The sequence below is a fragment of the Ambystoma mexicanum genome, chromosome 4q (assembly GCF_040938575.1).
Source record: "Ambystoma mexicanum isolate Mex_15411 chromosome 4q, UKY_AmexF1_1, whole genome shotgun sequence".
NCBI classification, from domain to species: Eukaryota; Metazoa; Chordata; class Amphibia; order Caudata; family Ambystomatidae; genus Ambystoma; species Ambystoma mexicanum.
In genome coordinates this window covers 902413985-902428320 of record NC_090928.1, presented here as the reverse complement: position 1 = coordinate 902428320, position 14336 = coordinate 902413985, and the positions used below count along the sequence as shown (strand labels likewise).

At 46.0% G+C, this 14336-nt stretch overlaps 1 protein-coding gene across 3 annotated transcripts in view; it reads right to left on the bottom strand.

Moving 5' to 3' along the window:
• Positions 1–1057: 1057 nt before the first annotated feature.
• THADA (THADA armadillo repeat containing) overlaps positions 1058–14336 on the bottom strand; it is a 2999906-nt gene continuing 2986627 nt past the window's right edge. For all 3 annotated transcript variants that reach the window (XM_069608464.1, XM_069608463.1, XM_069608465.1), the window contains exon 38: positions 1058–2783. In XM_069608464.1, coding sequence (XP_069464565.1) covers positions 2451–2783 — 333 coding nt within the window. In that variant the 3' untranslated portion in view covers positions 1058–2450. The remainder of the gene's footprint in view (positions 2784–14336) is intronic.

Genomic DNA, 14336 nt, shown 5'->3' with positions numbered 1-14336 from the left:
TAAAAGCATGAAGTGCTACCGCCTTTGGTTGGACTTGTGTTGGTCAGCTGTTGTTTCCAGTCTGTGGGCAGGCACTGGATGTCTGCACTTTGGGGTTTAGGCCTCTTTGAGATGCTGTGTCCTTTAGTCCAGGTTGTTGTGTTGGACCTCTGCTTATACACACTGATATTAACGCTACATATGGTGATCCATTTTTGTATGAAATGTATATCATATTACAGTGATATCGTAACCATATTTTTCTCAGTGAGGTTGGGAACGATGCTATGTGAAGCCACGTCCTGTTTTGTGGAGGGGTGAAAGGTTGTGTGTCATCACTTCCCATGTCACTTTGGGGCAGGGTCAAATGACATCTCTTCCCGTGATGTCACCAGAGGTCAAGGGTCGTGTGATGTCATTTCTGCTACACCTGGCATTTTGGTGAAATGAAGTCCGTGTTTGTGTGTTGGTATAGTTTCATTGGCAAAGCACGCTTCCAGGTTTTATCACGTGGTTAAGGCCTGGCGCTACCCTCGCAATACATGGGCCATACACACTCGTAAAGGGGTTACCCACACCCCTTTGAAAAAACAAGCACAACCTATTCCTTTACTGCATACATCTTTATTTTACAGAGGTTTCATTTACAACATGCATACGGGGTAAATTAACTGCAACACTATTCTTAAAATGTATTATTATTACACTAAAACCCTCGCTATTGAAAGGTGGTGAAACTTTCTCACGTAATCTGATGCTATCAAAAATGCATCCGCCTAAAAACGGAACATTAAAGTAATTTCCCCAAAATGTTATATTAGAAAAAATAAAGTAGCAAAAGGAAACAGCTGTTCCAGATACAACAGCTGCTTTGTGTGAAAAACAGGCTACTCTGTCCCAAGAAAGGACCATCTCGCCCCCTACTGGCATACGATATTTATACAGTTTTGACATTACGTACACATAATTGTATGTTTTCTGCACATTATCACAAAAGTCCGTAAGTGTTCATATATTTAGTAAGAACGCAGACAAGTAATTGAGACAATGGAAAATGGGCAAAGAACTCAGAAAAATGTCATTTTCTTTTCATATTTAATATCAAATAACAATAAAAAGACAGCCACATACTAAAGAGACAATAAAGAGACAGCCACATACTAAATAGAAAGAATGATGCGTTTCAAACATGATCCCGAATGCCAAAACAAACAGTTCAGCCTTTCGGCTGACGGATGGTTATTAAAGGCTTGCTTCCCTTTTATTTACATTGCTTTACATTCAATTTCTGCAGATCAAAGAGACCACTCTCCTTTTGTACTTTTAATTAACATTGTCTGTCGAAACAATTTCACGGAGTGGTACCCGAAACATAAACGGGCATTGCGGGATTTAAGGATATAAACCTGAGATCCTGTTACTTGGGATGAAAGCGATACTCAAGGCTACTTTTAAAACTTGATCTGTTCGCTCGGAGAGCGGAACAGTGCCCGTGATGTGTTTAAAACAGAGACATTCGCTTTCCTCAAATACCATTGAACTGTTTGCCATCAATAAAAGAAAGAGGCCAGGACCACAGGTGGCCTGCACCTGGTTACAAACATCTGCATACGAGAATGCGCCATCATTTTATACAGTAGCTGCAATAAACCATTTCTATGTGCATGAGATCAGTCGGGTTTTCAAAGACATTTTCTCAGCCTTCATGCCCAACAAAGCGTGCACGCATTTATTGGATTTGAACATGTGTGTGTGCGACGCGTTTAGTTTCCAAAACAGAATTGACCGAGCACGGATATTAGCAGTGTCTTAAAAGACTGAAGGCCTCGTTTCCTCATCGCCAGCAGCACGATTCCGTGCATGGGTGCAGGTAAAAGGGGCTTCAGGCACGGGGGGAACGTTCATGACAGATGTTAGAACTTCCGCTCCCGCTGATGGCGCTTAGTTTTCCTGGGCCAGCAGAAACAATTTGTTGAAAGCAACGGACACCGGCAGTCCTTGCTAATCGCACTCTGCACCGCACACAGCTGTCTGCTGTCTGTAGGAGCACAGGATAAACCCCGGGGATGAAATCACGGGATAGAGCCCGAGGACAGTAGTGGCCGTTGGGCTCTTTCAAAAGAGAGTGCCAGAGTGTTGGAGGCAGTATACCTCAGTCTGTGGTGAGTGTTCAAAGAGGTTGCGTTCCAGTGTATTTTGTGGGTGATACCTTTGGGATCAATTGGGATTAACAGTTTTGTGTAGGGCGATGAGGAGGGTTGGTTGTGGTCCGCAGGGTGATCCCAATAGCGGGAGGCTCATTGGCAGAGATTTGGTTTGTTAGCAAGGGGGAAGAGGGAGGCCTGAAGAAGAGAAGTCACGATATGCCACGTTCACTTCCATTTGCGAGCTACAGGGATTGATGGGCCCAGAGCAGAGGTACTGAACTGGCCGGAGAAAATTATGAGGTAAGTAACACTAATTTAATTCTGTTATTTTTCTGGGTTAACTGCTTTACTCCCAAGCTCCTTGTCAAGGGCATCTAATATCTTGGTACACTCCGATATCCTTTCCTTCTGAATCAGCAGTCTTGTGAATTCTGCAGTTTTTGAGAACTGAGGGGACGGAGGTAGGTTGTTAACCAGTTGAGTGACAAGCTGGGCTTGGCCATTCGCCTTTTTCAACAACCCGCTGACTTCCTGATGACACAGGCCACTGGAGCGCGCCAGCAGCAGCCGTAGATGCTTGCTTATCAGCCGGACAAAAGTGAGCTTCTCAGCCCAAAGGTTTGCTTCCCCTTTATCGAACAGGTACTCGTCTTCCACCTGGACAAAACAAAAGCAAAAGAGAACGTCATGATGTACACACATACCAAGAATGGGACAATTAACAATCAAACACAATAGGTTAAGATTATTTTTTCAGTATTATTGACTTTAAATTGAACATATGCACACAGCCCTACCAACTACAACAGTTTGAAGGTGTGCTGCGGGTGGTTGAACGTATTCCTTGTTGGCTGTCACCGCCAAAATCGTATGAGTTGAGAGGTATGTAGGCCGCACCCTTGGCAAATCTAATGTGTGACGAGGAGGCAGACTGAATGGGCACCACCTCCTCCATGATGCAATCCCTGAAGGCTGTATATGAATCACCCCCGAGAGCTCCCGCTCTCCTCCCAGAGTTAGCGTGTAGCCATTGTAAAAGTCAGGAAAGAGCCCCATGTCATCCAGAGGCAAATATGCTTATGGGAGCAGGGAACAAGCTATCATCATTGAGTTCAGAGGCCAGATTTACAACAGCGGGGTGGAAGAAGGTGTTCTGGTGTTGGTGGGACTACCAGTATCACAGCCTCAGGGTATGTATATGATTGTGAGAGAGAGACAGACAGACAGACAGACAGACAGACACACACACACACACACACACACCCCCCCCTCTGTTATCAGTAAAACTCCCCATTCCCTTGACACGCCTCTTCCTCCCTCCACCCACGTATCTCCCACTTTTCCCTTGAGGTCGTCCTTCTCTTAGGGAGACATTGTCCTGATGTCACGCCACATCTCCCCCTCACTTATCATGGGACGTCTCACATCTGTTCAATGAGTCTCTGGGGTTTCTTAATGATTCTTTTGGGTCTGCCCTGTTCCTCTGCCGGCCCTTTGTTACTGAGGCCAGCTGGGGCCAGTGTTTTGTCTCTGTCGGTTTCACTGGGCCATCATCGTGGGGCCGCCCACTTTCTTCGACCTGGCCATTTTCACGAGGTCGACTGTCTTCTGTCGCCTCCGGTGCTGTGAGGAGTTTGCGAAAGAATGCCACCCTACAATACTTTACTGCTAGATTTCTGAGACAATCCTCTAACTGCCCGTGAGAGCAGCTAACGCCAACCTCTTACTAGTGCCCAGATTTAAACGTATGAAGACTGGTGGAAGCAAAGCTGCCCAATATTGGAACTCGCTCCCACCCACCTTAAGGGAAGACCTACCCTATTCATGCTTTAGATCCAACCTCATCCAATGGATTAAGGAACACAACATTTGACACACCACTAATCTCCCTGACATCACCTACCCTGCAGGTACATACTGTATAGAACTGTTTGATATGTCTCTTGACATAATGTGTATATAATGCACACACTGTATAGAACTGCTACTTAATGTTTCCTGACATAATGTGTATATAATGTATGATACTTTACAGCAATGTAACCGAAGCTGAACAACCCTCTTTTTTGCCTTTTGCGCCCCGATACCCTCGGGTCTGTCGCGCATTATAAATATTAAAACAAACAAACTCTTGCTCTTTTGATGGTCAACATAACCGCTCTACCACATCATTGGCCTGAGGCCACAGCGGTGTGACCTTCTAATGTTGGAAGCCAAGGTGAGCTGCAAGCTTCCTGAATTCTTGGCTCTGGACCGGAGGGCCATTGTCTGTCTTCACCACATTAGGTACACCCACTCATTGAACAGTTCATTGAATTTTCCAACTATAATGTGTCCACTTCACCTATGGTCACAATAGGTTCAATTTCTGACCAATATGCATTCTTGTTGAGCCCTTGTTCTCCTGTGAATTTGTTTGGATTAGATGTAGTGTGCAAACTAAGCTGTTCGATTTATTGCTCTCCTAATGGTGTCTACCTTGATATTCCTGCTCACAGAGAGCATGAGGTGCTGGCAGTGTTACAGGAAATGACCCATTATAATTCTGGTGACCGGACTGACACTTCCTGTATGCATCAGGGACATTTGGATCAGATCCCAGTCAATTATGGCCAACAAATGCAAACGATAGTGGTTATATGATTAATGCTAAGCCAGTTAAAATTACTTTGAATCCTGGCACGCCTCTACCCAGTGTATCTCAGTATCCCATTGCTCGACAGGCTAAAGAATGTATCCGTTCTGTAATAGAGGCCCCTCTTCAACAAGGCATTATGGTACCAACCCGCAGTCCCTGTAATACTCCTTTTTTGCCAACAAAGAATCCAGTTAAAGAGGTCTATCGTTTATTAAGGATATGTGTGCAGTTAATGCAGCCATGTTGCCAGCTTTTCCGGTTGTCCCCAAACAAGCTACAATTTTGTCATGTATTACCTACACAGCCAAGTATTTTACTGTAGTAGATTTATGTTCAGCATTTTTCTCTATATCCATATATCCTGACAATAAGTACCAGTTCACATTTACTCATAAATCAACGCAATATACGTTTGGTATGCTTCCAATGGGGTACGTAGAAAGCCCCACTTTGCTTTCCAAAAGTTGAAAGAAAGATCTTGATTCAGTGCAGTTTCCAGGAGGGTCGATACAGGTGCAGTATGTAGATATCTGTTCCTAGCCTCCCCCTCCTTCGAAACGTGTGAGAAAGACTCACTTTTTCTGTTGAAAGCACTTGCAGAAAAGGGTCACAAGGCATCTAAAGACAAATTACAGTTGTATCTGCCCTTTGTGCACTAACTTAGCTATGAGATTTTGAGATTTTTGCAGGGGAAAGACAGTTGTTCTAGGATCGGTTTGCAATGATCCAGACGACTTTAAGCCCCAGCCTAAGAAGTAGATGAAAGGGGGTCCTCGGGATGGTAAGTTTCTGTAGGCAGTGTGTCCTGGGGTATGCATCTATGATAGCCCCTTCAGCACCTCACACATGATTCAACCCCTGAACCCTGCTATGGTCTCAGGAAGCAGAAAATGCATTTGTCATCATTAAGTAAGCACTCGCAAAGGCTCCAGCTTTAGGTCTGCCGGATTACAGTAAGCCCTTTCTGCTGTTTTACGATCAGAGCAATGGGTTTGCTCAAGGTGTGTTGACCCAGTTACACGGTAATAAGCACTGGCCCATATCATACCATGGCGTAGCTTTAGATCCAGTAGCAGCAGGACCTCCAGCTTGTCTGCAAGCCATCGCTGCTGCTGCCCTGCTAGTATAAAAAAATGATTCCCTAGTCCAAGGACATCCTGTCATGATTGCAGCTCCCCATGCAGTATTGCCATTATTGCTAAAAGGAAAGACACAACATGTGTCAAATTCCTGCCTTACTCGATATGAAATATTGCTAATTTCTGCTTCTAATGTAATGCTGAATCGATGGGCTGTTTTGAATCATGCCTCTTTGTTACCACCTGCTGAAGATGGGGAGCTGCATGACTGTCAGGTAGTCGTACAGACACTTTTGTCACCCTGTGTCGATCTATCTGATACACCCATGTTAAATCCTGACCTGATTCTTTTCATTGACAGATCTTGTATCCGTGTCCCGGATACTGGGGAATTGGTTTCTGGGTATGCTGTATGTATCCCCAAGCTGTTCTAAAAGCACATCGATAAGCTATGGCAAAATCAGCACAAGTAGTCGAGCTTTTGGCCCTCTTATGTGTGTGTACTCTGGCTTGAGATAGAATGGCTACAATCTATACCGATTGCAGGTATTCCCACAGGGTGGTCCACGACTTTGGAATTCTATGGAAGCAGCGTGGATATTTAACCTCTACTAGGCACCCCAATATGGTATGGAAAATATGTATCAGCTTTATTGAATGAATGGTTGCCCTCTGCAGCGGTAGCCATAATGAAATATATGGGACATGAGCCCTCACAGTCACTTACAGGCCATGGAAATGCTTTAGCAACTAGTGCAGCTCGCTCAGTAGCCTGGAAAGGGCCCCTGGCACCTAATGACTTTCTTGTTTGTGTTACAGTTCTAAGGTCACCTATCCCTTCCCTTTCCAGGCTGGCTATTCTCCAAGATCAATCCCCAGAAGTTGAGAAGATGACCTGGACTCAACGTAAATGTAATGTTGTAGTAGACTCCCTATGGCGTTCCCTCAGATGGGTAGCACAAAAGATACTTCGCCCTTACCTTGTCTGTGAAGCTCAAGGTGTGGCTCATTCAGATAAAAACACTACAATCACTTTATTGCATCGAGATTGGATGGCCCCTGGTTTAGCCTCTATGGCTCAGAGTTATTGTAAAAATGTATTATATGTCTAACATATGATGTTGAGAGAGTGGAGCCCATGAAGCTGTCCGCTGGTCCTGTACCGGAAGGTCCACCTTTACATGTGCAGATAGACTTTATGCAGCTTCCCGCTTGCACAACAGATCTTTGCTGTTTAGTCCTTGTGGATGTGTTTTCTGGGTGGCCGAGGGCATATTCCTGTAGAAAAGCAGACACAGTCACAGTGGCCAAGAAATAGTTAGCTGAGTTTATGCCTGGATTTGGATTGCCCCTCAGTATAGACAGTGTCCGGGGTACCCATTTTACTGGTCAGGTCATTAGAGATGTGTGGAAAGCACTGGGAATAACTCAACAGTTCCATTGTGCTCATCACCTGTAGAATGGCAAAATGGAGATCGTAAGTTGAGACTGTCTGAAGTGTGTAAGGAGAAGGGTTGAAATGGCCCCAAGCCTTGCCGTGGTTCTGTTTGCCATGCGCAGCAATCAGCAGCAGAAGCATAAACTGTCTGCTTGAAATCCTTACAGGTCGTCCTATGAGAATGGGAACAGCAGTTCCCCACATTCAAAGCCTGTCCTTAGAGGATGATACATAGATTACATATTGTCGCATGTTGATTAAAACTGTTCGATCTATTCATGCCCAGGTCCGTAAAGCTTTGCCTGAACCAGCTACTGAAACTTGTCACCCTCTACAGCCAGGACACTGGGTCCTGGTGAAGGTTTCACCAGTGAAAATCTACGTTTCAGCCAAGGTGGCGTGGTCCCCTCCAAGTATTACTTCCGACAAACTCTGCCATGAAGTTTGCAGGTATCCCAGCCTGGATCCATCCATGAGGTGCATTGCTGCAAGCTCACCATCCCAACAGACGACATCCCCTCCGCAGAGACCAACCATCTTCGGCTTGGCTCCAGCTCCACAACGACCACAGATGACGTATCAAATTGTTTGCCGATATAAGACTCATTCCGGTGTCCCTAGAATGGAAATATCAGTACCACAAGGCAAAGGCACGACTCCCAATCAGTATTTTCACATATAGAATCATGAGCTGCAGCTTCTGAATCTCTTCCACCGAGCGAGGTCTCTGCTGGAGCTATTGCTAAAGCCCATCCATCAGGTCCGGAAGAAACAACCCTGATTCAGACCTCACTGTTGGCGTACCATCTTCAGTGTTTGACCCCTTTGGATCTCATAATGCAACCTGCAAAAGGCAGGCATTGCGACACTGCAGAAAAATACTCTAGAGCTAGTATCTCTGAACAAAGTGGCAACTGGCCAAGTCACTTATCCCAGGATTTGTTTCCTCAGCAACCATGAATCCCTCTGAAGGAAACGTTTATTACCTGTAACTCCTGTTCTCCAGCATTGGTATCTTACATAGATTCACATGGTGTGAATATTCCCCGTTGTCAGGCTGGGAATCCTCGGTTACATTTTGATTCCCCTTGCCATACGCAAGAATAACCTACATTTTGTAGCCTAACACCCTTGTCATGGGTGTTTTTGGACCCCACCAATGGGACCTCGAGTAGCCCTAGACTAGACCCTCCTCTTCCTCTCCCCTTCAGATTCTGACCCCATGGTAACAGATGTCCCCGGGGTGTAAGTGGTTTTACCTGACTGGGTGGAAGGAGGGCGCATATGAATCTATGAAAGATACCAATGTTGCAGAACAGGAGTTACAGGTAAGAAACCTTTCCCTTCTCCAGAATTGGATCTTTCATAGATGCACATGCTGTGAATAGACTATGTAGCAGTATACGGACACTGGAGGTGCATACAGGTAAAAGCCACCCAGCATACCGTACAGCAATTCCATAGGATCGTACCTTATTGGAACAGACGCTGTACGACTTCTCCCCCATTCTTCTTCTGCATGCTGCTTGCCTCGTGAACGTACGTGGCACTGACCAGGAGGCCGCTTGGCAGATGTCTGCGATCAGGACCCCCAACCACCATGCCGCTGAAGCAGCTGTAGCTCTTGTTGATTGTGCATGTGCAGGACCTTGCAGGGGCTTCCGGGATGACTTGTGGCAGAAGCCAATGGCAGATGAGATCCACCTTGCTATGCTTTGTTTGGATAGACTGCAGGGGTGCACAACTGATTTTGCCCGTGTGCAGAATGTACCCTACATGCTGCCTATAGTGGGCCAAAAAGTAATTGTAGGAGAAGCGGTAGGCGGGACAGGCAGGTTTTTCAACCCTCCATTTTTATCAAACACATGGAAAAAGAATACATTTTTAGGTGTACCGGTCTTTATTTGTACTTCAAACGTAAATTGTGTACTACACATTTTCCATTTTTATCATTCATTTCTTTCATAAGGATATATTGACAATAGTGGGCTAAGTAAACAAATCATTCAGGAGAAAAAACACTGCGCTTAAACATTTCACGCATTATGCCGCTTTAGATTTGCAAGGCACTAGCTTGTTACTTTGGACTGCGATTTCATTCAGGTTTCCACAAAAGGCAAAGGAGGTATATCTCATAATTATGACTGATTTAGCTTTATGATTGGGTTCACTCTTGAGTGTGACACTATGCCCCATGGCCACCACCCCACAACCAAACTCTATGCCCCATGGCCCACACACCACAACCAAACACTATGCCCCGTGGCCCCCACCCCCCAAACAAACACTATGCCCCATAGCCACCACCCCCAACCAAACACTCTGCCCCATGGCCCCCACCCTCCAACCAAACACTATGCCCCATGGCTTCCACCCCCGACCAAACACTATGCTCCATGGCCACCACCCCCAACCAAACTCTATAACCCATGGCCTCATCCCCCAACCAAACACTATGCCCCATGGCCCCCACCCTCCAACCAAACACTATGCCCCATGGCCCCCATCCTCCAACCAAACACTATGCCCCATGGCCCCCATCCTCCAACCAAGCTAGGACTTCAGAAAAGAAAACTACAATCCCTTTGGCGTCACTCCCCCTCAGAGGAAAACAAACTACAATTGACCCAGCTGGCCAACAAATACAAGAAAGAAATAATCTGCACCAAAAAAGACGTATTCAATGAAAGAATCTCCAAAGCTAGCTCCAACACTAAGGAGCTCTTTGTGATCCTCCAGGAACTAGAATCCCCTATACCCCTTCTAGACAACGCACTGAAGGACAAACAATGGTGCACTAGCACCCAGAATGCCATAACTAGCAAAATAACATCTCTCCAAATAAAAACTGCTAATAAAAAAGCCTCATTGCCTCCTACTGAGCCACAAGTTACCACTCCCACTGAAGTCCCAAACATGCCAGCACCTTTCAGATTCACCAAAATCTCCATTCTGGAAACAGAGAAAATCATCCGGTCTCTAAAGCCATCCAACTGTCAGGGCGACAACTGTCCTGCCCAAATAGTCAAAGATGCTGCGAGAGATCTAGTGCCATTTATCTCAAAACTAATCAATGCCTCCTTCAAAACCAACACTGTCCCAAAGAGTCTAAACGAGTCTTGGGTTCTACCGCTCCTAAAGAAACAGACCCTTGACCCATCCATCCCTACCAACTACAGACCCATCACCACGGTACCCTTTCTCCTTAAACTAATTGACAGGGTAGCTTACCTGCACATTCTGGACTACCTTGAAGCCAACCACCTACTAGGATCTTGCCAATCCGGATTCAGACCACAACATGCCACTGAAACGGCATTAATTGACCTAAAGACCCAAATAGACGAGCTTAAGGACAAAGGCAAAACTGCCATGCTACTCCTCATTGACCTGTCGGCAGCCTTCAACTTGGTGGACCATGCAGTCCTGTGCAAACAACTAGCGTCTGGGGCCCATTTCTCGAGTGATGCAATAGCCTGGGTCCAGTCCTTTTTAGCAAACAGAAGATTGAGAGTCTTCTCCCCCTCGGCTTTGGCAGACCCGATCAGACCACTTGTGGTGTTCCACAAGGATCTTGTGTCTCGCCTACTATATATAACATATTTACCAAGCCCCTATTCGATAGACTGGGTGTCACCTACACTAACTATGCAGTTGGCACCCACATCCTCATTCCCCTTTTGGGCAATTTTCACAAGGATACGGCCTTGGTAAATTAAATAAACCTCCTCATTCAGGCATGGATGGCATCCCATGGCCTCTGCCTGAATGATGATAAAATAGAGATCTTGATCCTTGGCTCTAAAGCCAACCTAAATCAATAAATACAAATAATCAAAGAAGTAAACGAGGTAAAAACGCTACGTTTTTTTCTCGACTCCACCTTATCATTAAGAAAATAGGTTAATTCCTTGGCTTTGTCTACTGCCTACACAGGCACACTTATCAGGGCCTGCCGTCCATTTCTAACAGAAGCAAGCTGTATCACTCTCGCCAATGCTTTAATATTGTCAAAACTGTATTATTGCAATGCCCTATATCTAGGAGCTAACAAACATATCCTCAACAAATTACAAACACTTCAAAATAATGCCTTGAGAACTGCCCTGAATCTAACCAATAGACAACACATCTCTAGTTTCAGAAGAGACCACCACTGGTTAAAGATAAGTGATAAGATCTTACTTAAAACCGTATCACTCACCTTCAAATACCTCAATAATGCAGCTCCCCCCATACCTCACAGAGAGAATGATCAGAAAAACCTTGATTCGCCCGTCCAGAGCGGCCTACTCCCACTGTCTAGAGATACCTAGATTCAAGTTAACCAAATAGGGAGGATGTAGTTTCCCAGTGAAAGCTGTACAATACTGGAATGCACTACCCCTGACCCTCAGAACGGATCAGTCCTATCTTAGCTTAAGACGAAACACCTTCAACTGGCTGCGGTCCAATGGTATATGACCCCTGGACACCATGTAATACATACCTATGTAACGGACTATGAATATATGTAATCTACTATACCACCCTTACATGAATGCATATAACCTACTGTACCATCCCTCACTGTAATCCATTTGTATATTATCTGCTTGTACTATATTGATTCCATGTTGTAACTAAGTCTTAAGTATCCTTATCTGCTGCGCCCAATTACCTACAGGGTTGGTGCGCATTACCTAACAAACAAACAAACAAACACTATGCCCCATGGCCCCCACACCCCAACCAAACACTATTCCCCATGGCCCCACCCTGCAACCAAAAACTGTGCCCCATTGCCACAACCCTGCAACCAGAAACTGTGCCCCATGGCCACCACCCCAACCAAACACTATGCCCTGCACACCCCCAAACAACAGAGTGACCAGTGGACTGCATCAGCGCAAGAGCCTTTTCACAAAGACGGTGAGCATTAGCATCAACACATTTTCTGCATCCCGGTTTCACTACTAACCAAAGGGTTCGATCCTGGGAAAATCATTTAATTGCACCGTGCCTCATCTGCAGCTCTTTAAGTGATTCACTTCATAGCTTATGTTAACATATCATGCTGTTATAAAAAACAAATCCTAATGAATATAGAGTTGCTGCTTATATAATAATAGTGCAATTTAGGTATTTTGCACCACAAAGTTATTTGCCACTTGGCTTACTTATGGTAACCTATTCTACAGTCACTTTCATTGTACCTCCAAGTCCCAATAACTGATGATGCTCTTGCAACATCCTGTTCTGTGAAGTCACTTCTGTTGGTGCAATCCATATGCAAGTGTAGGTGTTAAAATGGCATCTGCACTAATGTTACCAAAAAAAACTGATGGTGCGCGAATGAGGCTGTATGGATGGAATCGCGCACACTGCATTTGGGGGATGGGAGGAGTAGCAGGACTTTTTTCGTGCTTTGCCCGACCCAATCTTGCAATGCTGGATACTCCCCTGCACACACCCAGGGCAGACAAACGGCGAAAAAAACCATGAAAGCGCCCCCACTTACCAGTGCCAGGGATGCCATTGCGCTGGCTGAGGGTGGACACCATGGGGTTGTTGTTGGCAGGAGGGCGGTTCATGGGGTGCCCCGTGCAGGTAGACCTGCTTGTTGAAGATGGGCAGGCAGGAGAGCGACATGGACTAAGGCCTGCAAGCTAGGCATCAGAGCACCCTGTCCTACCAGCGCAAGCAAAGCAGCATTAAAAACAGGTGCCTGCTGAACGTGCTGCAGCTGGTGCGGCAAAGCTGAAATGCCTTCCGACAAAAGCCACGCCATGCTAGCCAAGCCACAGTGCTGGCCTTCTACTTGATGAGCACATGCACTACGTGACTCGTAAGAGCGAAGTAGTAAATGCAGTCCACCAATAGAGGGACAGCACTTTCATGGCCCGGCAAGTCGAAAAAAGACTTTCCTAACAGAGGGCGGCCGTAGCTGCTTGCAGGCTGCCCTCTGTTAGGAAAGTCATTCATCCTGGCGGGCCAGGAAAAGCAACATGCCAGGCCGCACTTTGCCCCCGGGCTGTATGTTGTGCACACGTGGGATAGAGCATTGCCTTTATTCGTTGGGCCATATGCTATGAAAAGTTGCATTAATTTTCTGAAGGACTGTGTCCTGTCAATGTAGTATTTCAACACTCGCTTGAGGTCGACCTAGAGTAATGCCACCTCTGCTGGTGATGAGGGCTTACTAAAGGAAACTGGTAAGGTAATCATGGAATTCTTGTGAAAATCCGTGGGTACTTTGGGAATGAATTGTGGGTTTGTCATGAGAAGTACCCTGTCCTTTTGGAACCGCATGTATGGTTGGTTGATTGTGAGGGCTTGCAGCTCCGACATTCAACTAGCTCATGTAATAGCCACCAGGAATGTGGCTTTCCATGACAAGTATCCCAGTGGCGCGGAGGCCATAGGTTCAAACAGTTTCTTCATGAGCCCTGAGAAAACAGTGTTGAGACGCCATTCTAGCGATATCTGTTTTACTGGTGGAAAACCTCTGAAAAGACCTTTGAGGAAATGCTTTATGAGTCTGCGTCCGTAGAGGGACATGCCTTTTTCGCTGCCAAGTGTGCTTTAATGGATTTGTGGGCAAGGTCTCATTTGGTCACGCCTAGCAGGTATGGCAGTATATCCTCTGGTGTCACCCGGAATGGGTTCAGCCCTTCCTGGTGTTGCTGGGGTTGGGTTTTGCACCATTCGCAAAATCGCATACACTTCAGGTGGTATGATTTTTTAGTGCAGGAGCTCTCGCCGCCGCTAGGCCATGCCTACACTCTTGCGATATGTTCAAGCTTTCGAAATGTGCAAAGTCAGGAGCCACGGCGTCAGGCGAAGTTATTGGAGTTTGTGGTGCAGAATTTTCCCCTTGCCTTGCGTTATGATGTCAGACCGACTGCTGAGTCACATGGGTCTGTCCATGGAGTGTTGAACCACCTTGGAGTGGCAGGTCTGGCAAAGCCAGTCTGGAGGAATGAGGATAACCTTGCAGGAGTGCCGCTAGTTTGTCTGTATTGTTTTGCGTAGGAACGGGGATGGCGGGAACGTGTAAGCGAATATGCCGGCCC